The sequence below is a fragment of the Ramularia collo-cygni genome, assembly GCF_900074925.1.
Source record: "Ramularia collo-cygni strain URUG2 genome assembly, contig: RCC_scaffold12, whole genome shotgun sequence".
Taxonomy (NCBI): domain Eukaryota; kingdom Fungi; phylum Ascomycota; class Dothideomycetes; order Mycosphaerellales; family Mycosphaerellaceae; genus Ramularia; species Ramularia collo-cygni.
Window position 1 is genome coordinate 649,803 of NW_019716266.1, and position 24,847 is coordinate 674,649.

Consider the following 24,847-nt stretch of genomic DNA (forward strand, 5'->3'; position numbering starts at 1 on the left):
TTTCAAACCCTACATCTCTACGTCAGATTACAAATTACCAACATGATCATCGGAGCCACGTCGATCTGCTCTAGGGACATTCTGCTCCACTCGTTGCGACCGATCTCAGTATCGCATACAGCCCTAATCGACGTCCACTATCCTAATCGACGATGGATGAAAGAGCCGGCAGTGTGCAGAACGCTATTCACTTCCGGACTACAGGCGAGGCCGTAGTATCATGTCTAGCCAGCGATTTTTTTCCGAATTATCGATGCGATCGGGCTATAAAGATGGTAATCTATCGATGATTGAGTTGCTATCACTCCCAAAAGTCAGACAAAACTTTGCACTTCACACGTTCTTCCTCGTCAAAATTGTAACCACTATGGCACTCTCTGGCAGTCTCTTCGTGGACTGCTTAGTGCTGGTATTGATCATCTACGCATTTCTATCATATCGTTCTTATAGCCGTCTGGCACACATCCCTGGCCCAACACTTTGGGGCTGGAGTGTCATTCCGCTATTTACAATCCATCTCAAGGGCACCATCTTCGAACGCTTTGGCGCGCTGAACAAACAATATGGCCCCTTGGTCAGAATATCTCCAGACACCCTTCTGATAGCCGATCCCGATCATCTTCGGAAGATGTCCGCAGCCAAGTCGGTCTATACACGAGTGAGTTGCAATAAACCAGGAAAGACATCTAGCATGTCTTGCATATATTCATCCCGGTATGCAAAGCTTGGAGACACATGCTTACCTTATGCCACGATTTAGGGACCATGGTTTGCTGCTACGCAATTCGTCCCAGGCACTGAAAACATTCTCTCTACACGAGACGAACAAGATCATGCGGACAGGAGGCGCAAGATGGCTGCTGGGTATTCGGGTAAAGAGAATCCAGGCCTCGAGGGTGATGTCGACGAATGTGTGAAAGATTTCATCGAATTGATCGAGAAGAAGTACATCTCGGAGCCCGGCCAGAGAGTTGTCCACATGGATCTGGCGAGAAAGGTGCAGTATTTTACGACTGATGTCTTGAGCAAACTTGCTTTTGATGACAACTTCCACGACTTGAAAGACGATCGCGATAATCATGGCTACATGACCGAAGTGGAGACGATCTTCCCCAAAACATTCTGGTGCGTTTTTGAATTCCAATTTCTGTTCTCAGCTAACCGTTATAGCCTCTGCACAATCCCCTCATTCCTTTCTTTCCTCTACAACAGCGGCGTGGCGAGCCTACTAGCTCCTTCCGACCAAAGTCAACTTGGACTCGGCAAGGTCTTTGCCATCACCAAAGCCCAAGCAGCGAAGAGATTCGATTCAGCAGGTCAATTGAAACTGCCCGGCAATAGGGATATGATGGGTAGTTTCCTCCGACATGGACTGAACCAGTCTCAAGCTGCCCAAGAAGGAGTTCTTCAAATGCTCGCAGGATCCGAATCCACCGCCACGGGCATCCGGGCAACGCTACTCTGTATTCTCTCCAACCCCCGAGTTCATGCTCGACTGCGCGCTGAGATAGACGAGTTGAAACTTGGCACTGAGGAGATTGTTCCCGATCAGTCGGCGAGAACTCTTCCTTACCTCCAAGCTTGCATCAAAGAAGGCCTTCGTTGGTATCCTCCTTTGGTGGGCTTATCATCTAAATTGACCCCTCCGGAAGGGGATATCATATGTGGATATCAAGTCCCTGGAAACGTATCCGTGGGAATCTCAGTGCTGGGTGTTCATCGTAACAAGGACTTATTCGGACCTGATGAGGATAGCTATCGCCCGGAACGATGGCTTTTACTTTCCCAGGGAGGCGACGAGGAATCCAGCGATAAAATCCAACAGATGGAGAAGAATAACGAGTTGATTTTCGGGTACGGGAGATTCAAGTGTTTGGGAATGAATGTGAATGCAAAGGAGATGAACAAGGTCATTGTTGAATTGGTGAGGAGGTTTGATATCAATATTGTTGATTCTTTGAGGCCGTGGAGTACTATTTGCTTTGGCATTCATTTGCAGAAGGACTTTTGGGTGACAGTTCGTAAGCGGGCGAGGGAAGTGAAGGGAATTGAAACAGCGTCGGATGAGTTGCTGGAAAGCTAACATGATAATCTTTGAACAGGGGCATCTGTACGGCTGGGACCTCATGCTATAGATCAACGAATGTCATCCAAATGACCCTCGCTCGACTTAGCCTTATCGTTTTTGAAAAGTGCCGTTGAACGAATGATTGACATGATGATTACCGAAGTGGCCTTGGGCCTAGTAGAGGTGACGACAATGGGAGTGACTGATACCTATCGAACAGTTCGGCAATGGCCTCAAAACGATGCTTCCCGTGGAGAGATTTTCTTGCAATTGACTGAATTTTTGATCAATCTAGCTTGCTTTGCCGCTATATGCCCACGACGGAAATACAAAAGAGAGTCATGTCCGAGCCGTAATCTGTCCCAACTGACACCGTTATTCGTTACATCCATTGTTTCTAGCACTTGTAACCATACAGCAACGTATCGATCCCTCGATACGCTCCCTTACAAGTCATCAATGTGGACCTGGACGGTGACCGGAKAACGTTCGTGGGTGTAATCCTTTGAACCGGGAGCAGCTTCCGAAGCATGGACCCCAGTGAACTTGCATGCTCCCTTGTGGAGGACCGTGTGCTTGGGCTGAGCAGTGTAGCTCAAGTGAAAAATCTCCGTCTCCGTGGCGGAGACGGTGCTGATCTGAAAGGGGGCAGCTGCCTTATCATTCATGAGCATGCCGTCACTGTTATCCTCAAAGTAGAACCAGTCATCTCCATTTTCGGAACTGAAAGTATGGCGTTCCACCTCATCGTCGAAGTCATTGTTGGTCGCGATGTTCCTGCCGATCCAGGAGACGACGTTGACCAGCCCATCCTGAACGTTGAAAAGACTGCGAGTAAGATATCTATTAGCAAAGTCTTTCATCCACGGGATCAACAAACATACCCGAAAACGTTTCCCCAGCGAGAGTTGGAATAGTCGCCCGACCATGAATCATCATCATCATTCGGGAAGATGAAAGACGCCGACGGCCATGTCAATACATCTACGAATTCGAGATCGCCGCCTTTCGCAATCGAAACCTTGTTGGAACTGCCTTGTGGCCCATTGCTCGTGACTACAGAGCTGATATCCCAGCATTCAACGCTAGGGTTTCCCTTGTCGTCGATGATGAAGGCGGTGACCGTGGCTGATTCCTTCATGAGCCCACCTGTAGATGCGTATATGTCAGCCATGTTCCCAGTTGGACTTGATGTGTACTTGAGTAGAGCTCTCGGGTAGAGCAATGAACTGAACGAACCTTGTACTCGTGGGTGAGCTGCGCCGAATGCATAAAACATGGCTGAAGCAGTGTAGTAAAACGACTTCATGGTTGCGGTAGYGAGTGTTGTCGGAGAATTGAATTGTTGTGGGAAGTCGAAGTAACGAGTGAATCTGTCAGATCTGGGTGGATGGATGTGGAATGATCAAAAATCCGAGAGGCTTCCCAATCCTTTATACGATGTTGAATGCCCTTCTAACTTGTCTGATGTGTGGGATGTCATAGGCAATGACACGGATGGAGTCGCTCCGTCATCATCCATTGGAGCTGTGCGTCGTCGGGGAAGGCAATTTGATCCCGATACACTCACAAAGGATCATTTCGTGGGACAATATGTTCTCCACATGCGTACACGCCGTTACAAGATGTCTGGAAGAGCCTTCCTTATCGATCAGGCACGTATATTTGCGGGGCGTGTGGGGGACGGAATCATTGTTTCGCTCCCGCAGAGTTCGACAATGCTGCTTCCTCTGGCGTTGCAACCCTTCATTTGTCTTGGTACTGCGACCGATGTGGATCTTCAGTCTTCACTAATGATCTGATTCGCAGACTTTTTGGCCTGAAAGACTATACCATGATCGTGGATTGCTTGGTCAGGGATGTTGCGACTCTTGTAGATCCTTCCTTCGATGAAGCTTGTGAAAGCTGGTGCATCATGCATGTAGCAGTCGTGCTTGAAAGTCTAGAACCATCCGTACAATGTACGTTATGCGTGAAGAAGCCTAGCCAACAAGAAGCGGAAGCTCATCCGTAGCGGTTGAACAGTCTGGAGTCCACTCGCTGGAGCCGGGTCCAAAAGCTCCATGGTTTCCAGATCAGTCTCATGCAGCAGCAAATCGGCGATAGTTGTGTAAAAGTTGCCTGAAGTTCTCGACCTATCTATGACTCTATGCATCTAACATAGTTTGACGGGCGATACCGGTTCCAAGGTATTCGTACGCCACGTGAGCGGAAGTATCTCCCCAGCGCTCTACGACCTCACATCATGTCAGGTACGTCAGGTCGATTTGCAAGAAGCCCGAATAGGTAAGCACAATGACTGTTAAACACCGACCCGTCCCGTGTTCCCCGGGCTCCCCGTGGCCATATCACATCGATGCATTGGAGAGAAGCATGCTCAGCCGTGGGTCTCTGGAGCCGTGTTCTACTCCGATGCGTCGAGATGCTACGTCCCGGTCGTGTAGTTCTTGTTCTGGCCTGTGGGATAGGATAGGATATCGGTCCGGGGGGCATCTGATGCAAGAGTCCAGATTCCTTCTAAATGGCTAGAGTATCGCCCGAGYGTCTTCTGTCTAGCATTTCATCCAAACCATCGTCTTCTTAGGCTATATTTGAGAACACTCTCTGCAAAACCAGTTTCGCGTGGAGAGCCGCTGGAAGATCTACGGTAGGAGGCCCAAGATGACATAGCATACAACGAAGGAGTACAGTTCGATGACCCCCGATGTCTAGTATATGCAGTCTGTCTATACCAGACAAGTCTGAGAACATGGCACGGAATCGTAAGCTTCTCAAATCCTGCCCGACTCTCTACCACTGGTAGAACTAGCGCTGTACTCTTCAAAATACACTGCATGCCTGACATTTCTCGATCTGTTTACCTCAACGACAACCCTGAGTACGGACGCTGCTGCATATCTTACCTTTCCCACTCACGCGAGAACTTTGGCCAAGACTCAAACAATATAATGGGCAGCTTCCGCCAATTGTTGTCGACTACGCTCAACTACCCGCTTCCATATGTGGTGAGTGCTTCTACCTTGTCTCCAATGATAATCGTCGTGACTACCAACAGAGCTCGAGTACGATCTTCAACCATCGAAACCCCTAATTGGGATCGTGGATGACAATGCGGATTCTTAGAAGCTGCTGCTGATCCACCATCGATTGGTCAAGATCGGTGCTTGATCAAAGACGAAGGGTTTGTTGCAATCGCGCAACCAGAGGTATGAAAGTCACAATCTCACTCTATTCTCTTCAAGACACGATGTAAGCTGGATTTTGTATTTACGTCTTGCGTCTCGCTTCTCTCATATGTTCATTCTCGTTCCGAGAAGGAATTTCCCCTTTTCGTTAATTCACGAGGTAAAACGTGAGTACACTCTTCCAACTGGTTGATATTGTTCACGCCGAGTAGACTTAGGCGAGTGTACGCCGTAGCGTAGTCTATTCAAAACACCCGGTTAGTACCGCTTACAGTAATGCACGAATGGCTGGAAGCCCAAGAAAATATACTGACCGGAGTTCCAATGATCCTGCCCATCTTTCGGATCGATGAATTTCATCCACTCCTCCTTAACAGCGGGATGTGCAGCCAAAGCAACATCAGATTGCAAACGAAAGATCTTCCTCGGTCGAGTCTGAATCGTCTCGTTGTAAAATTTAACATCCCAGATCCCAGGCGTGCTATCTTGAGGCTGACCCGCTAATTTTGGATCCACAAATCTTTGTGTACTTGTAGAGTGAGCACCCARGAGAGCAGTAAGCTYATGCGGCTCGATAGTCTTGGCCCTGAACAAGTCGATCAAATCCTCTGCGGGTGCTGTGACGGAAGGTAGCAGGCCTTCGATCGCTGATACATTAGAGGCTTTGCGACCTGCAAAGAATCGAATGCGTGGTCCCAGTGGACAAGTCACCACAGCGTGGACCGCACCGAACTGGATGAGATCCGCCATCGATACGCCGAATTTCTTCTGCCAGGTTCGCATCTGTATTGCGATGTCTTGAAGACCGCGGTTCTCGGAACGTTCTAGTTCAGTATCGGATAGGATGAGACTGCCATCGGCACCACCAAAGTCTTGTCCCTGTGAAGCGAGGTCGCTGGACCATGTTGCGGCATCGTGGAATCCGAGACGAATGGCTTGTCGGGCGAGGTTGTTGCATTGTCTTTTATTTCCTACGAAAGTCGAAGTCATTGCTTTTGATATGTGAGACCACACGCAACCTATGTTATAAGTTAGACTTGTTGATACAGCTGTGGGTGAGTGGATCTTACAATTATCTGATCGGCACGCTTTTGATGTCAACGAACCTGGCGCCTTGTAGCCATTGTATTTGGATTCTGCCTTTTCTTTTCCTAGAAGTATGTTCAGGATGCTATTTCCAACAGGGGTAGTCGCTCCATTGATCAGATCTCCGATTAGGCGAGTGTTGTGCACATCTGTCAGTGGATCGATGTTGACTGGTTCCACAAGATCTAGAGGTGTATCTCCAGGGGCATCTACGACGATGTTTTCATCTTGACGTCTCCAGAGCTGTATTTCTTCTACGGAATCGATGGGTGTCCCGTAGGCCTCTATTAACAGAGTAACTGCGATTATGGCAAAATTGAGAAGCATGGTCGATGCAAGAGATGAGATTATGGATGCTTTACGTGGAAGAGGTTAAGTATATATAGATAACAAGAACTAAACGCTGTAGGAGATCACAGGAGACCGTACAGTCACAGAAATTACACGTGTGTGTTGCTCCCAAGTCCCTTTGCCTCGTCTAGACCGCAGCCAATTGGGAAAGAGGCGCTGTGTCATGGCACTCCGCCCTATCTCGCTGTAGAGCATGCGTTCCAGCCGCCACCGGGGATGGTGTGCTTGACTATCGAAGGGCAGGTCATTTGATCGATGCAGCTCGAAACTTGACAGTATCATTCATCACACCATTCGTCTCTATATGCGTATGATAATTACATGCTTATACCTCCATTGTCACGAGAGCGGCAAGGAGTGATTTGTGTTTTAATCAGAGAAGCACTCATTTCAATCTCAATGTGAGCATTTCTATCCAAGCGGTGAGTAAAAGCCTTGGAGCAAGACGCCTCCAACTTAACGACCTGCCGAATTCGCGAAGAAGCCCCTAGATCCACACGGCGTGATTACTCGCAGCTCGGTCCCGACGAGCAGCAGATCAAGAGGGTATCGTGACAATTCTTGGAAGTGGCGTCGTGAGTACGATGAATCGTTTTCCCCGGAAGCTGTCATGCAGGATCGCTACCAAAGTGCGAAGTCCAAGATCGTAGGGTCGATGCAAACTAATTGTTCTATGCGGTTTCTCGAACCTTCTCTACATTCTGCTGTGAATATTTTGTTAGCTTGCGAAGATACTGGAGCGTAGCAGGAAGATACATAACCCAGCTAAGGATGCATGATAGAGTCGTCCTGATAGTGCAACGAACGACTGGAAGCCCAGTCACAGCAGGCCTCCTGTTCCGCCTATACAACTCTCAAGTCGACGGGATACTAGACCCTCTCAGTATCTCTACGTAGTATAACTAATCCCAACATACCCATCCCTTCAAGCCCAAAAGCCTTAGCTTGCACTCTACGTGGCGTACAACCCTGCAACTCTCAACAATCGCATTATACCCATCTATTTCTAGAAAGTCGAACGTACATTCTAGAACCCTTAATGCTTAGTTTAGGTGATCCTATCGCCATGCCATGGCTGCGGATGTAGACGATGCCACATAGGACATCTTTTTTTTTCTCAGCCTTGGATGTGGCTTTTCGCTGTCCCAATTAAGCATCGACCCACTCACACCTACACATCGTACTCAGCCGCACGGTTCTAGAATCTGGGTGTGGGATCGTTTGGTAGAGGTTTGGATGTTTGGAATCGGGCCGAGAAGTCATTGCGAATGATGTGGACGATTGGGTTATCACAGCTTTGTAAAGAAGATACAATTGAAACTCTCGTAAATCATCGATGTTGGAGGTGAGGAATAAGAGGAAATATCGTAAAACTGTTGTAGTGCTCTCCATGCACGCGGTACTAATTTGTGAAATTCACATTCGCTGTGTCATAATCATTCATCATGTTCGGTCGTTGTCTCAATCTGCTGGAAATCCTCATAACTCAAATCAGATCTCATCTCTTGGTCGTAGTAGAAGTTGCTCGCGTGGTAGAAGCTGCCTTGGTGGTCGAAGATGCCCTCGTAGTAGAGGAACTTTTGGTAGTAGAAGTCGCCYTGACAGTAGAACTCGTCTTGGCCGTGCTCGTCTTCGTAGTGAACGTCGAAGCCTGAGAAGAACCACGAGTCGCCCAATACGACTCAAGCGCCTTCTCCGTCTCTTCGACATTGACATAAGCTTCCAAATCWCTAAATTTCTTGCACTTTGCCAAAATCGCCGCATCCGAAAAATCGCCGGTCCTCTGTTGGAGGTCCTGAGGACTGAAGCCCACAGCTCTGTATTGAGGATCCATGGGATCGATGAAGCGGGTCTGTTCGGTGTAGCCCAGATCGGCGAGTACGGTGACGTTGAAGGCTGCCATCATTTCGTGGTCTTCGTGGATGAGGTTATGACCTGGGGAAGAAAGTCAGCGTGCCATTTTCCAGGTGAATGTGCTAGTTGGTCAACATACAGTGGAACATGTACAAACCATCCCATGGCGCATATCTGGCAATGACTCGAACGGTTTCGCCCGTGTTCAGCCAGACGACATCTTTCAATGCTACTTTCTCATAGGGAAGTACTGCGTTTCGCGCACCTCCTGTGCGGCTGATGATCTGGAAGTCGACCTGACGGGTGTCAATTGGGGGTGTTTCGTGCAATGGTGATACATCTTGACTCACCAAGTGGATGTGAATCGGATGAGACCATCCGCCTCCGCCGTTCTGTAGCTCCCACACTTCAATTGCACCGCGGGGAGGTTTGGCCAATATACGTTCCTCGGGACCATCCGACCAAAAGTGTCCGTTGATCGCCCATTTTCCATTTTTACGTTCAAAGCGGAATGAACGATCTAACCCTGTCTTGGGAGGTGGGAATGGAACATTGCGAAGCACTGATGGCAACGCGGGGTTGTTGTTCGGGTCCTTTGCCGTGTTGCCAACAACAAATCCTTTCTTGGTGTGAGCTTTTTGAGTGGCAGAAAGAGTGATGTGGTAGACTTACGCATGACCTTGTCCGTGCCACTGTAATCCTCATCAGCAGCAACATCTCGATTATTTCTGAGTGTAATGTTCTGTCCAGCGAAAGAAGCAAAGTCAAAGACAACTTCCCATCGCTCCGCCATGGAAATGTCGAGCTGCGTGGATSGAACTGGATTCATGAGTAGCCCGGCGTCGGAACCAACGACGGTGAATGAGACTCTCTTTCCAGACTTGTCTTCAAAGTATAACTGATATGATCGACTGAGCGACGTATCCAGAAAGCGGAAACGATACTTGCGTGGTTCAACTGCAAAGTATGGCCATGGCTGTCCATTGACGTGGAAGACATCTCCGTATAGACTGACGATCTCGCGATTGACCTCTGAATCCCAAAGCGATCCATCAGGGTTATAGCGCTTGGCGGATAACGCCAGAGGAATGTCATAATCACCTTGAGGAAGGCCTGGTGTGTTCAGTTCTTCCTCATCATGTAGAATGTAGAACCCTGCCTGTCCGAAATATGCGTTCTCCTATAGCAACTCATCAGTATACGAAGGTAGCCATGTCAAGTCATGCAGGTACGAACCGCAGTATGATCGATGGCATGATCGTGATACCATAGTGTTCTCGCACTTTGAGCGTTGGGGTAATAGTAGTCCTTGTATTGACCTAGTTCAGTGATATCCTCGGCCCACCCATCAAATGGTGCCCGCGCTTGTGGTATGTCAGTGTTTGAAGAACAATGCTGCGGCTCATACCAATCACTTACAATACGATCCGTGCAAATGTACACTGTTGGCCCGATCGCCATGATTAATGAATCGCACTACAGCTTCTCGACCCTTTGTCATTCGAAAGGTCGGACCTGGAACCAACCCGTCGTAAGCCACATGGCGAGTCTTGTTAAGCTTGGGGTATATTTGAATGTCGACTGGCTTGATTTCAACCTCATAATAATCGATTGGTGGGCCTTGAGCGGGAGTAAATGTCCTGGAATGTCATATTAGTACGGCACATTCGTGAGAGGTGATATATCGGCTTACTTGAGCGGTTGCTTGACTGGAGGAATGGGAAGTGGGAACTCGTAAAAGTTCTCGTAAACAGGACTGAGCCATTTGTCGTCATCGGCACCAGCGACGATGAGAACCGATGCCGCGATGACAAAGATTCGGCTGCCCCATGAGATAAGCATCTTTGCTTTCAAGAGAGGTCTTATTTTTTAGTGGATTGTGTTGTAAGAGAGTGCCGAGTACGTGGTTGCTTGTGGCCAGGAAGATGTTTCGCAAATCTATGTCCCATATTTAAGGACATCTAGCCACCCTCAATTGTAGTTGTACGTATCATCCATTCGGCTGTCGCTTGGAGAGTCGGCCCTTTTCATCTCACGAATAACGCGAAAGTATCGAAAGAGACACCGCAGTTCGTGTCTGATCTGGACGGTCTAGGCTCATACTTCCTACCGACATGGTATGATTGGGGAGAGATTTGTGGGGAAATAGAAAAATTTCCCTTGTTGATCTTTTCCTGGAGGCAGCTGACGGCGGTGAATCTGTAAAAAAGAAGCCACAAACATCGGTGCTGCCGCCGTGGGCAGTGTCTAGCGACAGCTGGGCCAGGATCAATCATACATGCTCTTTTCGATCCACGCGTCGACTTTAGATTTTGAACTTGCAGCGGGCGTCCAAGGCTGCAAGAATGGCATGGGTTGTTGAGTCTAGAAGGCCATGATGAAGCCATGTCATGCACCCTCTTGACCATACYATCAGCAGCCTGCACTGTCGCTAAAGTTGGTTTCTGAGACAGTACTCCCCTCTCAAATCACAGTATTCGCGAACCTTGGAGGGTTTGTATAGTGTGTGGTATGCTCAACATAGTGAAAATGTGTATGCTTTGGCGTGGGCGAAGATGAGGTTGGAGTAAACAGTCCGTGTCCTTAGAACTGCTCAATTAGGTAAGGCTCGCCCCACTTATCCTCCCAAATCGGGTGAGGCGCCAACAACCCGGTTCCCGGAACGCGGTCCGCGACGGAGACGACATCACTTTGTTGGTAGCGACAATTGCAGCCTGACTTGCGCATGATTGGGGCTTGGACGCTTCAACACACCATTTTGCTATCGGAGGCTGCAGCAAAGCCCCTGCAGCGGAGTGGCACATCGCCTTCATGGGCTTTGTCCCTTCGATGTGCCTCACGGGCTCGGGTAAGGTACCGTACTTTCGTCGCCTCTGGCCCCTTTAAGACTCRTTTCCCTCGATATGGGTCATGAGCGGGCTTCCATTGTCCAAATCCTTCTGGACAGCCACAAATCTGACACTTGGACGCAAGTCGCCACCAATCGCTTCCACCAGTGAGGCCACATTCGAGGTATGCCAGCACGACAACGCAACCCTCATTCAATTGTGTCATTCGACGATGGGGCAGAATGTTCTAGAGTGGCGAGAGAATCCATCTAATTGCGGTTGAGATGTGCCGCGAGGGCAACCTTTAGGTACATACCCCTGCTCTTCTGCTAGATGTCGTCCATGTCACCAGCAAGTTGGAGATGAAGCTGTTACGCGAGATGCATCTCAGCTTGACGGACTGCACCCGCCCAGCTCACGCTTGCATTGAATATGCGGTGAGATTATAACGAATAGGCGAATTGAAGGTGGTATCAGAAGACATAAAATGGGAGTCTCCTACTTGGAACGATTCGCTCTATACGCTGTAGTGAATCGAGTGTTATGTCCATTGCTCGAACTTCTGTCACACGATTACCATGAGGTCTTTCAATTTTTTTTTGGCTTTTTTGCCTACCTTGCTCCAGGCAGCTGTGGTGCCACTTTTGTTGGACGGCGCACTCGATAGGTATGAGCCAACAAGCATGTCCCACAAGACACTGACTCAAAATCTCCAGCGCTACTGCCGATTCTACCAAGTACAACACTGGTGGAAAGATATCCGTCAATGGAATCACCATCACCATCCCAAAGAACACGCAATTCCAGTTCCCCGCAGCTTTCATTCCGTTCAAAGAAGTCGCAGAAGGTGGATTCCTTGGAAACGAGGTTTCGGTAAGCCACAGTCAGGCAATGTTACGTGATCAAGACTAACAACACAAAGGTCGTCGGCAATTACGTTGACGRTGTAGCAATCGCGGGTCTGGTATCGATTGCACAGTTCTCCCTTTCAATAAACACCGGTGTGATCGCAAGTCTCAATGTGGATGGTCGCATCAAAATGGTTGGAGGTCAGACCGTCCGCATCAACGACCCCAACGCTGTCTACTCCGCTGGTTATACGTCAAACCCAGCTTTTACGGCGGACGACCAGAATCCGAGCGTTACTGCCTTTAGTGGCTTTCCGATGTGTGTCCCAAGATCTGCGAATGATCCCAAATGTCCGGCTTCCAACAGACCTGCTGGGAGGAATAGCTTGTGAGGAAATCTCTCTCACAGTGTGGCTCGTAGTCCCAAACTGACTGATATCAAAGCACCGCTCCTGATCCTCTGACCATGGCTCCATTACTTCCAGGAGACTACATCGAATTCTCTGGCATCCGCGTAGGCGGAGAGTTCATTTGCTACGCCCTTGTCGCCCCAAGCGTGCAAATTCTCACCACTGGAGTTCCAGCATACATTCGGGTTGAAGACGCCATTATTGGAGTAGTGGATAAGCAAGACGCAGGAGATGTAGAGTTTGCAGATACCAGAGTACGTCTCCCCAAATACACTCAAATCAGTCATGCTAACCGCGTACAGTTCGTCGGWTATACCACGGATGCCTCCATCAGTTTAACCATTTCCCGCAATGAAATTGATCCTTGCACCGGAGATGTCAAATCTGTCGCAGTAGGCTCTGGAACGCCAGCCGCTGGCGGGAATCGTAACAAGTGGCTCTGGCGTGCAAGTKCAACTATCCCAACGCTTTACACTCGCGAATATGTCGTGACAGCCTCCTCAGGCACCAAATCCACCAACGGGGGACAGATTCTCGCCGGACAGTACGTACAACCCGTCACCGAATGGATCTTTCCCGAAAATACGAATCCAGGCACAATCCCCGCCAAAAATGACTTTTCATCCTTCTCCTGGCTCCGCTCAGGTTCTGGACCTGATTCTGATGGGAATATCTGGGGTCCGCTGAGCCCTTGGCCAGGTAAGAACAAATCTCCTCCATATGATCTACACATTCAAAGCTGATAATTCCTAGATACCACCGCTCCTCCAGCCCCTACAGCATGCGTACCAGACACACCTCCATCAACTTCCAGCACAGTCCCCCTCGCCAACGCAGGAGCCGCACAAGCACTGCGTCCAGGAGTGAGAGTCAAATTGAACGGCACAGCCGATAACGCAGCCCTTTTCACCGCCAAAGACTTGACGTACGCATGGAAACAAATCTCCGGCCCAATCCTCACTCTCGAAAACAGCGGTACTGCGAAACCAACTTTCATCGCACCGAACGTCACGACTCTAACATCCTACATCTTTCTCGTCAATATCACATCCACGCAATGGCAAACTTCTTCAACAGCCAACGTCACCATAACCAACGACCCGAAGAAATCAGATATCGTGGTCATCGATAGTTATACCTGGACTACACAGCAAGGAGGAACACTTAGTTTGACAGCTCATTCGAATGTTGTGGATGGGAGTGCGAGATTGAGTTTATCGCTACTTAATCCTACTGCTGGTGGTGCTGCGATTAGTATGACGAGTGCTGGGGGAGGGAAGTTTACGTATAATGCTAGGAGTACTAAGAGACCTTCTAATGGGGTTTTGGTGAGGAGTAATTTTGGGGGAATGCAGGTGATTGGGGCTACTACTGCTAGGAAGAGATTGGTTTGAGTGTTGAAGGGTGGGATGGGATGGGATTGAATGTTTATGATTTTTATGATGATGATTACGATTACGACTGGCTTAGCGTTTGGTCTGTTCTCTCCCTGTATCCGACTAATGAACCATCGATCGGTAGTGAAAATATCATTCTCTATACCAATGAGGAAAAATGAAAGACCGCGAAACTGGGCTACAGACATCTGAAAATTGTGACTTCAGCCAAGTGATTTGAATTTATATTCAGAGACAGGAGAAAGCCTTTCTCCAACATGTATCGCACACTGTGAAGGCTCCACCATCACAGAGCAGTACTCTCAATAMCTAAAGATCGGACATATTCTCTTCCTCTAGAATCCTTTCTTCCAGCGTCCACTCAAATACCGTAGAACATCCCATCAACCCTATCTCCCTACCAAAAAAAGCGATATCTCCTTTTCGCTCGATGCCCCACTTCCTCACTACATCATCACGATCGAAAGAATCTATTCCCTCCTCCTCCCAATCACACTGAAAATGTATCAGATCCTCCCCTTCACGGATATTTTCAAACCGTATCGCTTCGAATCCCGTTTCCTCGCCCGTGGCATACGACACGATTGATGGGAATGATCGCTCTGGAATCCAAATGTCGGTTAATTCTAACTCGCGGAGGGTGGAGATGTGGGACCTCAGTAGAGTAAGGAGATCTGCATCGTGCATTCGAAGATTGGCTAGATTTAGTTTGCGGAGGTGGGTAAGAGGTCGAGCGCGCGCGATATGGTATATGTGGCGGCTTCGCATGGTCTTTTGCAGTTCTGCAAGCTCCATATCTGAGTGATTGAGTTGATAACCCACGAGGTTAAGCTCCTCGAGGCTGGGACATAATCTCAGCATTTTGAAGAGGGCGGAGTAGTTCTCTTCATTCGTGATTCGATCTCGGGATGAATGAGTCACCTCAGGCGTACGTCGTTCAACGCGGGAAGAAGTGAAATCATCAGCTCCATCTCCGGTGTCTCTGGTGTCGTACTCTGTCTCGTCAACCAATGGATCGGTAATGGACACTGAAAGCGTCTTGAGAGTGGAAAGACAAGGGCCCAATCTTCCAGTAGAGCTTAGATCTGAGCTGGCCAGATCATCGCAGGGMAGACTGCTTTTCAGCTGTTCGGGAATGTTAAAAAAGATGTCCAGAGCCTCGATTCTCAGCTGGCTGGAGCGCAGACTTTCCACCGTGAGCCAGTAAGTGCAAGTCGCGGCCTGGAAAACCTGTTTCACCTCCCAAAGCGAGGAAGGCGTAGGCTTTACGGTATCTCCGCGATGGATCTTTATGCCGAGTGATAGGCTTTTAAGAGGAGATCTCTTGCTCAATGCAATGTTGGAAAATGCTTTGCGTACCAAGATTAGGTCGCTGCCTTCCTCTCGAWGAGCCTTGTCGTCCTCGCGTCTTCGCCTCAGCAGGTCGAGATCCTGTTTGGTAGCCTCAAGCTCTTCGGCGCTGTGAGATGGTGCGATTTTCCGCGAACTGCCCATCTTCCGCTGTGGTCTGCCAGTTTCGATGGATGATTCGAGATCCTTGGCGTCGTACACAATGCCAATCAAGGACAGGTTTTCCACAAGACAGCCTACTCCGCTTTGCGAAGTGACGTCGACGAACGATTGCAGGCTTTTTCGACCAAGCTCGACATKCTTGTTCCGGAAGTAGGATTGATATGTATCCTGGACTGCTTTCAATGCCGTTGATCGGCTGGCAAGACGAACATTACGAATGTCGTGGAGGTCGAGGTACTGCACGACTTGTTCGAATAACTCATTGGTCAGTGATTCTAAGCTTGCCACACCCATGATTGAAATGTTCGCGGGGAGGGGGTGAGGTTACGGCAAGTGAGAGCGAGGGACTCGGTCAGGTTATATATGTTTACGCCCATCGAGTTGGACTTTTGCTTAGCTAATACTCGGTCCGAGCCGCGATCACATCCCGCATCAATATAGCAGGGAGCGTTCCGTCCCCTTCATTCTTGCAACAATCATGAACCGGCCGAAGGGATCACATCTTGCCCCAGCTCTCTACCTCTTTGCACGCTTGTCTCGTACCACAGACGCCAATCTCCATGGCCGTTTCCATCTGCGTCGGCGTCGTACTCGAAGATGGCCACGCCCCTGGCACTATCATCTGGATAGTCCTCTTCAGAAAAATATTTGTACTTGTCGATACGGCATCTCGGTATTAAGCGATGCACCAGGTCTGCAATCTGCTTATTCATAGTGCGGTAATATTCCGATTTCCCTCGGTTGTTAYGACGGGGCACCATGRTATTCGCATAGGGCATATCGCCATCCGCGTTGAAGAGAGCGGGATCAATACCTGGACCGCCAGCGTTCACCTGGTCTGGGGTACCAGCCAATGTACCAGCAATCAGGTCAAGGACAGTTCCCTGGAAATTCACCGGGGGATCGCCCTCCTCAGGCTCCTCATTCTCGAACCCCAAATCTTGATAAAAATGTGCCTTCGTAACGGTCTCTATCAGCAGGCAACCTCCAAAACAAAGGCGGGGCGGTGCATTACCATATAGACCGCCCGTTTGCTCACCACCGTCAAGATAGTGCATCCCGTCAGAAAACTTTGTCTTACGCCGACGAGCAAGGGCGTCGGTCCTGGATGATTTGCGAACATTTCCTGCACGGAAAAGCTGATGGACCCCACGCTATTTGTGGCGACGATGCTTTCAACGCCTGGTCCATTGGCGAGATTCGATACATAGCGGTCAGCGTTTGCTGCAGATACTGGTGCGAGCACGCGCTTGGAGAGTTGGACGGATTGAGTCGCATTGTCCGCATCGCCCGTGTGGAAGTTCCCGATCGGCCAGCTCAGACTGCGTTTCGAGTTACATCCCTGACAGCCCGAGGCCTTACAGACAGCCTTGCATCCCCTCGAAGGGCTGAATTTTGGCGTATCGTCTCTGACCGACAGTACGCTTGCGGACGTTGGCACTGCGTCAAACCGCAGCGTCTCGGATCTGGCGAACGGAGTCAGTCTGATCTTTGCATCGGGCTATGGAGTCCACTCACGACCATGCACTCGCAATGCCCAGTACCAAGACCAACCAGACGATGCAAGCCTTCATCACAACCGCCATGACTGCTGTTACGTTCGAGAAAGAAAGATATCTTGGACAGAGATGAACGAGGAAGGCAGTGAACGGAACACATTCGTCTGCAATGATCTACAATAAGCTTCCTGTCCTATCAGCGTGCCGGTGGCATGCATGCGACTTCGAATCCTGATGAATCCTTTTCCGACACGGCGAGCAAAGTGGCATGAGGCGCCCGAGATCTACGCTGTATTGTTTGCGGATTTTCCCGACACGGCGAGCAAAGTGGCATGCGGCGCCCCAGATCTGCACTGTATCGTTTGCGGATCTTTCCCACTTGGAAACTTGAAGTCGTTTGCAGACTCATCTAGGACAGACTTGTAAGCCACAGCAACACCGCAGGCCGGCGGGTTGTGGGTAGGATTGGTCTCATTGCGACTCAAAAGTCACATTGGTCCGGCCGAGAGAAGCAAAAAGCGACGCCATTGAAGATTGTGAAGGATTTCAGGGGTGCAGCAATGTGTGGGAGCATGTATCTGCGGGGTTCAAAAACCTTGAAAGTTGTGCTGCATGGAGGATATCTAACACGCTACAAAGAAAGGATCAACAACTGGCTGGACGTCCAAATGCCGCACTTTCTACGCCAGACATGCCACTTTTACCCGATGGTCAACGGATTCGTGTTGCCGGAGCTCCACATGTGATGATTTAGTGCTGTAGCGCACGAACATGAGCATCACCTAACGAGAAAGGATTGTTTAGCGCCATGGGGCAGAATGAGATTCGCCAGGATCAAGTTGGTGCGGCCCTCAACAACGCTCGATTGTGGAACTCATGCAGGATCGCGAATGGCGTCGTGCAGATCAGACTTTTGGTCTTTCGGACTCTAAAGTACGGCAGCACCCATAACTGCTGCGAGGGACTGTCGCGAAGTTCATGAGAAAGAAATGTTGGAGGACCACCGCAGGACGCCAATATGAGACTATACCGCCAAACCTGCGAATCTTGGCTCTGGACATTACTGTCCACCTCGTTATTTCTCACCCCTCGACTTGCAACTTCTCAATTCATTTCAGCAATATCGCCCTGTCCAATTCAATGCGACCCGACCGGAAATGATTCATCTGCTTGGACATATTACCATGACTTCAGCCAGCTGGACGCCTGCGATGGCACCGTGCTTTTCCAGATGAACATTTACAACAACATCACAAGTGGGAAAAACTTCTACTTCCGGTCCTGCACGGCTTCTGGTGGGACTGTACTTCCAGATGGCACGGCCGGAGTGAAAAGTCGGAACGACACTGCCACCATACAACCAGGCCGAAGGGACGTTCTTGCGTTGAAACTGCGTCCGAGGCAGGCCTTATCGCTCAACGCCACTGCACCATCACCAGCTCCATTGCAGTTGACTAGCTGGAACGATGGAGGCAATGCCGATATTACAGCCGCTCAATCCGCTGTTGGGGAGCTGGCTGCTTATGTAGGCAGCTCCAATGAGTCAGTCCTGTTCGCCCGTTCTGCATCTGTTGTGGTGGGAGCATACATTGGGTCGCAGATCGATAGATCGAGTGCCTCTTCTGTCATCTCCAAGTTCCACGATGAAGTTGCGCGGAATTCTCAATCGGGACTTGCTGCACAGACCTGCGATGGTGCATCGAACAAGACCATCGGCCCTCAATACTTTGGTATTGTCTACTTTGGATCCTCAAATGTCGTCGCAGTCCAACATGCCCTACTTAGCTGGAATGAAGCACGCTGTGTTGACGGCGACGACACTAAATCATGGAGTGGCGTGCAGGTGAATAGGGTTCCCGGGACTGATATCTCCATCACTCCCGCGTCCGAGCCAGAGTCGCACAAAAGATCGAGGAGTTTACATCCAAGAGCTACTTGCCGGTACACGCAAGGTATGACCTCCACCACATGTGAGTCCGCGACCTAGACTAAGAAATTTCCCACAGTGCAGTCTGGAGATGGCTGTTATGCGATCGCACAGCGCTGCGGTATATCACAGAGTGATCTTGAGTCCTACAACGGTGGCTCAAAATTCTGCAGCACCCTCCAGCCCAACCAGGTAAGAAGCCAATTCGCTTGCCTCGGCAACAGCACTAACACTGCAACAGTATGTCTGCTGTTCATCAGGAAGTTTGCCAGACGTCACGCCCCAGCCCAAGTCGGATGGCAGTTGCTACGCCTACACTATTGTGGCGAACGACTACTGCGCCGCCATCGCACAAGCGCACCAAATGACAGTGCAGGATATCGAAAACCGCAACTCTCAGACTTGGGGCTGGACAGGCTGTGCGAACCTGTTCATCGGCATGAGTATTTGCTTGAGTACAGGCGTGCCACCTTTCCCGGCCAACGTTCCCAATTCAGTCTGTGGTCCACAAGTCAACGGCACGCAACCCAACCGCAATCCTTCGTCATGGGCTAGTCTCAACCCTTGCCCTCTTAACGCTTGCTGCGATGTGTTTGGTCAATGCGGTATGCGGAAAACTTTTCTGTTCGTCCCTCATATTTACTGATATCGTCGGTTAGGCATCACCTCAGAGTTCTGTACGGCTGATTCTGCGTAAGTCCATCTACTAACGCAGAAGTGTTCATGTACTGACTACGACAGTGATACTGGAAATCCCGGCACGGCGAAGCCCGGCAGCAATGGGTGCATATCGAATTGCGGGACCGACATCATCTCCAGCTCACCAGTATCCAAGTTCGAAAGACTCGGCTACTACGAAGCATTCAGCGTCGACAGGCCTTGCGACCATCTCGCAGTCAACGCCATTCCTGACCGGTACACCATCGTACACTGGGCTTTCGCCTCCATCTCGGACAGCTACCAGCCATCCATAAGCCCTTATGAGGATTTATGGGCGGACTTCAAAGCAGCCAAGGGATACAAGAGGATTGTATCCTTTGGAGGATGGACATTCTCGACGGCGGTACGTAGATTCCATCTTCYATAACTTGATGGTTCATGCTGACAGAACGGTAGCCCAGTAGCTACGACATCTTAAGAACGGGAGTGATGTCTGAAAACAGACAGACCTTTGCCAATAACATCGCAAACTTCGTTCGAAATGAAGGACTCGACGGTGTGGATATTGACTGGGAGGTATGCTTTGACCAGAGGACTTCGAAGTATCTTCGTATCTAATCTGACTTGTACTAGTATCCCGGTGCTCCCGACGACGAGGGCGAGAATATCCCCATCGACTCTCCTGACAGTGGACCGAACTACTTGGAGTTCCTCAAGCTTCTCAAGGCAGCACTTCCCAGTGGAACGACTCTATCAATCTCGCTTCCAGCGTCTTACTATTATTTGAAAGCTTTCCCGGCGAAGGAGATGAGTCCTGTACTTGATTACTTCATCTATATGGCATATGTGAGTGGGAATTAGAGACATCAACTGGTTTACTCTTTGCTAACTTCCTTCGTTTCTGATAGGACCTGCATGGGTACGTGGAAGTTAACGTGAATCCAAGATGTTTCAGAGAACATCCCGCTAACGATATTATTCAGGCAATGGGATTATGGCAACAAGTTTACAAATCCTGGATGCGTCACGGGCAATTGTCTTAGGTCCCAAATCAACCAGACTGAAACAGCATCAGCTCTGTCCATGATTACGAAAGCTGGAGTACATGTTCCCCTTACTTCTCAGTATCGTCCAGACTGACTCCATTGCAGGTCCCAGCAAACAAAATAATGCTCGGTCAACCGCTATATGGCCGTAGTTTCAAAATGACTTCAGCAGGTTGCACTGGACCAGAGTGTACATTCACAGGTCCGTCAAGTGGTGCTCAGGCCGGAAAATGCACTGGTAAGGTCTTCGTCGTTGATCGAAAATTGATCATTCTAAATCCTCCGTCTAGGTACTCCTGGCTATCTGTCCAACACGGAGATCTTAGCAATCATAAACAGTGGTGTTAGCATTCAGCAATTCAAGGCGGATGAGGCCAGTGATATTCTGGTATATGACAATGATAACTGGGTTGCTTGGATGAAAGGGCCTACCTACGATGCTCGTAGTCAGTGGGCGCAAGGCCTCGGACTTGCTGGTACATCCGATTGGGTATGTTTGTCTTCTTGAGCTTCAGGCTTTTAGGCCTATACTGACGAGTATCTCTTCTTGTAGGCTATCGACTTGAATATTACAGGAGGCTCCGGCGCTGGTGGCGACGGTGGTGGTGGTGGTGGTGGCAATGGAGGCGGTAAAGGGGGTGGCGTGGTCACAATTGACCCTTCGGTCTATCAAAACACCCAGCCAGCCGTGACTTGCACGCCACCTTGCACATTTGTCCTGCCGCCATGGACATTACCATACACTACGACCATCACTCCGGCCSCAGTCACCGAGACGATTACAGAGGAGTGGCCTTTCATTTCAACACTAAGTGGCATGGTTACGACAACGGTTTATTTATCCAAGACAAAAGGTAAACTGCATCTTCCTCCATCACAGTGCTCAATAATGGCTTCTAACAATCATCGAATAGTTACGACAATAACTTTCCCGCCAATCACGACCACGGAAATCCCGGTTTGGAATGTCAATTGGACAGACACTGGCGTCTCCACCATAGCCTTGACGAGTAGCATCGTACCCCCTCCTGGTGAGTTGTCAAGAAAATCACGGTCCCGGATACCACCATGCTAACAGAATCTAGTCACCCTTTCGCAGGATTCCACAGTGGTCACGACCAGCGGAAGCACGACAACAATTGCAGGGATTTACTGGACGTACAGCCTAGGTCCATATCCGCCAGTGCTCACCCCTGGTCCGAACCCAGGATCAACACCAACCGTCGGACCACCGCCACCACCCCCATCATCATGCTCCAATTGTCCACCCGTCGTCACTGTGAAACCAGGACCGCCGGGCCCAGCTTGCAAAAGGGGCTGTGGCACAGAGTGCGAGCACAATTGCGGCGGTGGCAGACGTGGCGGTGGCGGTGGAGGTGGTGATGATGACGACTGTATTGGCATCGGCTGTCCTTCCGGCGGCGACTGTGTAGGACCAGGGTGCAATACCGGTGGCCGTGGGGGCGGTGGAGGCAATAGCGACCCCGACGACCCGAAGTCCTGTTCCGAGAGCACAACCGTCACGGATTGCTCGGTCGATTGCAACGTGGGTCCCGACTCGGGCACTTTCTCCACCTCATGCTACAGCACAACGTGCTCGGAAAAAGTTGGCTGCAAGGCCAGAGGTAGCACGACGACGAGCGAATCGACCACAGCTTGTCCCATTGAGATGCCGTACACCGCCTCCTTCGGTCCCAATGGAGAGATCCCTCTCATGGGCGGCGGAGGCGATGCTGGTGAAATTCTGTACGCTGGTCTGATTGGTCCCAACACTGCGATGTATGATACCGGCGAGTCTGCAACAACGCCCAAAAGTACCACAAGCACTCCACCCCCTCAGCCCGCACCAACTGGCTCCAATATCTTCTACGTTTGGAACTGRGGTGGCACTGGACCCAACCCCATGGGCTCAAACACCGTCAACTTAATCGGCGCTGGAATCGCACCCGCACTCGACTGGAGCTGCGAAACCATCCAGCATGATCTCAGCAACGTCTCCCCGAATCAATATCCCTACGTTCTAGCCAACGAMTCCCAAGACGCCCCAGACGTCTTCACCCTCGACCCTTCAGGGATCTGCAACGAGAACCTCATGACGTTCACCAAACAGGACGATGGGTCCTACTGGGCCAGTAGCCAAAATCAAGGAGGTCGAGCGAGATGTACGCGTGACCAGCGACCTTCGACACTACGTTGTAGTGGAGCCCGGGAGCTCAATGCTATTGTCACGCCGCTGTGGACTTGCTTTGGGGATATTTGTGGGGCGGGTGGTTATGCGGGCGAGACGTATTGTCCGAGTCACTCTTTCAAGGACTGTCCCTGTTCGGCTGAGCAGTCCAGGTCGTGTATTCGTACTAATGGCGGGCCTTGGACTTGTATTTGTAGTGATCGAGGTTAGCCCTCTTTCTTCTTCCCTCGCTTTTTTCACCTGCTTTTGGCGGGAGGAAGGGTTTTGCAAAAAATTTGAAGTGCGGAGAGTGTATGGATTARTCTTTCGCTTCATTTGAACCTTCAATCCGTTGACTTTCAATCATTAGTGTGAATGCGTGTGGGTATGGTATGGCGAGCGGTCTCCCACAAAGATGTTAAGTCSCCGGACCGTGAAAGTTCAATATCGTAAAGTGAAGTTTTATAGCTTCCTTTCTAATGTCTCTTTAAGTGAGGCAGGCGGCTATAAGGTATTCGAGACTTTTCCAATAGGAGGGAGTATATGTCTTATTGAAATTAGGTTACGTTAGACGATGTTAATAGAAGGTTTCCACATTTACAAATCCAAGGAGTGAATCCTGCTCCTAAGTCAATGTTTCCTCGAAAATCTCCTAACACTCTCTCTTCGTTATCGGCGGTAAGTGTACATTCCCTTTGTGCTTGGTGGAAATATCATCTTACTCGGAGTTTCTAAGAGGATGGTAGTGGTCCTGATTCGAAGAAGAGGATAGCGACTACAAACCATGAAAACGTGTTGCGTATCGCGGGAGAATAATCTGGCGGTTTGGTACGAAGCGTCTGCGTTTACGCAATTCATTCAAGGTTGGTACGAAACGGTCCCATCCAAAATTAAAGTCAGCTACGTAGGGCTGTCACTTTGGGAACAAAATTTCTTTGTTAATACAGGTAGGATACTAGAGATCTTTCCACCTACGCGAATAGTTGTGTGTACGACTGCTTCAACTGATAGTGAACAAATTTAGGTATCCTAGACATGTAAGAACTCGTAGCAGAAGAGCAAGATGGAACTCTTTTGGAACTTCTTCGAATTACTCAAGTTCGGAAGACAGTGACCAGCCTAAAGTCAAAACGAATCGGCGATATCGATACTGTCATTCGGACAATGACCAAAAATGCAGATGAGATCGAGAACAGCACCTTTCATTATCGGACACATGATATTATATTAAGTCTATAAATCCTTGGTTCAACACTTTTCTTTCGTCCCTTTCCCCCCCCCCCTTTTTTTTGCTTCCTCGTCAACGTTCACCATCAAATGCCTCTCTACCCAGCAAAAGCCAGAACACCAGCCATCGCAGCCGCAGCAAAGAAAGGAGCAGCAGTCATAGCAGGCATAACACCACCCGTGCTCGAAGGTTGATCGTTCATATCATTACCATTATTGTCGTTGTTGTTGTTGTCACCTCCAGCAGCAGCAGGGGTAGAAGTGAGAGAAGGAGCAGTACCAGTACCAGTAAACGTAGCAATAGTCATGCCAGAGTCGTCGGTTGTGTATGCGTATCCGGACTGAAGGTTGACGTCGGTGGTGGTGGCGAATTGGACAATGGTGTTGGTGGGGGTGGTGCCAATGTCGGTGGTCTCGGAGAGGGTGGTGCGGTCGGTGGAGACGCCTACGTCGGTTGTGGTTTCCACCACGGGGGTGAAGACTGGGACTAGGGTGGTGCTGGCGCCGACGTCTGTTGTTGTTTCGCGGGAGGTTACCACGATGCCGTTGATGGAGGTGGAGGTGCCGTCCGGTGGGTCGTCGTTGGCGAGTGCCATGGCTGCGAAGCCGAGGAGGGCGATGTTGGTGAAGAATTGCATGTTGATGGTGATTCTGTTTGGGAGGATTGGTGTTTGATGAGGAAGTGAGAGGAGGTGAATGCTGGTGATGAGTTGTTGAGTCTGGGCTCTGATGATGGCATATATATACGTGAGCAAAGACTGGGAGACTTCCTACACCCATCG

At 49.8% G+C, this 24,847-nt stretch overlaps 9 protein-coding genes; 3 read left to right on the forward strand and 6 right to left on the reverse strand.

Moving 5' to 3' along the window:
* Positions 1 to 367: 367 nt before the first annotated feature.
* Positions 368 to 2,083, forward strand: RCC_07762 (related to pisatin demethylase (cytochrome P450); the record flags this gene model as incomplete). XM_023773017.1 has 3 exons in its annotated part: positions 368 to 658; positions 761 to 1,125; positions 1,171 to 2,083. 3 exons carry the CDS (start codon positions 368 to 370, stop codon positions 2,081 to 2,083), a joined length of 1,569 nt encoding a protein of 522 aa, XP_023628785.1.
* A 431-nt stretch (positions 2,084 to 2,514) lies between these two features.
* Positions 2,515 to 3,377, reverse strand: RCC_07763 (uncharacterized protein; the record flags this gene model as incomplete). XM_023773018.1 has 3 exons in its annotated part: positions 2,515 to 2,896; positions 2,953 to 3,217; positions 3,308 to 3,377. 3 exons carry the CDS (start codon positions 3,375 to 3,377, stop codon positions 2,515 to 2,517), a joined length of 717 nt encoding a protein of 238 aa, XP_023628786.1.
* A 2,134-nt stretch (positions 3,378 to 5,511) lies between these two features.
* On the reverse strand, positions 5,512 to 6,666 carry RCC_07764 (uncharacterized protein; the record flags this gene model as incomplete). XM_023773019.1 has 2 exons in its annotated part: positions 5,512 to 6,272; positions 6,360 to 6,666. 2 exons carry the CDS (start codon positions 6,664 to 6,666, stop codon positions 5,512 to 5,514), a joined length of 1,068 nt encoding a protein of 355 aa, XP_023628787.1.
* Positions 6,667 to 8,188: 1,522 nt separating this feature from the next.
* RCC_07765 (related to bilirubin oxidase) lies at positions 8,189 to 10,386 on the reverse strand (the record flags this gene model as incomplete). XM_023773020.1 has 7 exons in its annotated part: positions 8,189 to 8,625; positions 8,684 to 8,840; positions 8,895 to 9,163; positions 9,217 to 9,724; positions 9,781 to 9,908; positions 9,964 to 10,184; positions 10,238 to 10,386. The coding sequence occupies 7 exons, from the start codon at positions 10,384 to 10,386 to the stop codon at positions 8,189 to 8,191; spliced, it is 1,869 nt and encodes a 622-aa protein (XP_023628788.1).
* A 1,564-nt stretch (positions 10,387 to 11,950) lies between these two features.
* On the forward strand, positions 11,951 to 14,024 carry RCC_07766 (uncharacterized protein; the record flags this gene model as incomplete). XM_023773021.1 has 6 exons in its annotated part: positions 11,951 to 12,039; positions 12,089 to 12,245; positions 12,295 to 12,608; positions 12,665 to 12,884; positions 12,933 to 13,329; positions 13,384 to 14,024. 6 exons carry the CDS (start codon positions 11,951 to 11,953, stop codon positions 14,022 to 14,024), a joined length of 1,818 nt encoding a protein of 605 aa, XP_023628789.1.
* A 312-nt stretch (positions 14,025 to 14,336) lies between these two features.
* RCC_07767 (uncharacterized protein) lies at positions 14,337 to 15,833 on the reverse strand (the record flags this gene model as incomplete). The annotated part of the gene is made up of 1 exon (XM_023773022.1): positions 14,337 to 15,833. The coding sequence occupies one exon, from the start codon at positions 15,831 to 15,833 to the stop codon at positions 14,337 to 14,339; it is 1,497 nt and encodes a 498-aa protein (XP_023628790.1).
* Positions 15,834 to 16,015: 182 nt separating this feature from the next.
* Positions 16,016 to 17,125, reverse strand: RCC_07768 (uncharacterized protein; the record flags this gene model as incomplete). XM_023773023.1 has 3 exons in its annotated part: positions 16,016 to 16,495; positions 16,555 to 17,005; positions 17,058 to 17,125. The coding sequence occupies 3 exons, from the start codon at positions 17,123 to 17,125 to the stop codon at positions 16,016 to 16,018; spliced, it is 999 nt and encodes a 332-aa protein (XP_023628791.1).
* A 931-nt stretch (positions 17,126 to 18,056) lies between these two features.
* On the forward strand, positions 18,057 to 23,069 carry RCC_07770 (uncharacterized protein; the record flags this gene model as incomplete). XM_023773024.1 has 14 exons in its annotated part: positions 18,057 to 18,563; positions 18,639 to 18,990; positions 19,045 to 19,157; positions 19,207 to 19,570; positions 19,664 to 20,028; positions 20,082 to 20,201; positions 20,259 to 20,471; positions 20,534 to 20,544; positions 20,609 to 20,726; positions 20,777 to 20,909; positions 20,962 to 21,161; positions 21,225 to 21,525; positions 21,586 to 21,702; positions 21,757 to 23,069. The coding sequence occupies 14 exons, from the start codon at positions 18,057 to 18,059 to the stop codon at positions 23,067 to 23,069; spliced, it is 4,227 nt and encodes a 1,408-aa protein (XP_023628792.1).
* Positions 23,070 to 24,163: 1,094 nt separating this feature from the next.
* RCC_07771 (uncharacterized protein) lies at positions 24,164 to 24,703 on the reverse strand (the record flags this gene model as incomplete). The annotated part of the gene is made up of 1 exon (XM_023773025.1): positions 24,164 to 24,703. The coding sequence occupies one exon, from the start codon at positions 24,701 to 24,703 to the stop codon at positions 24,164 to 24,166; it is 540 nt and encodes a 179-aa protein (XP_023628793.1).
* Positions 24,704 to 24,847: the final 144 nt, after the last annotated feature.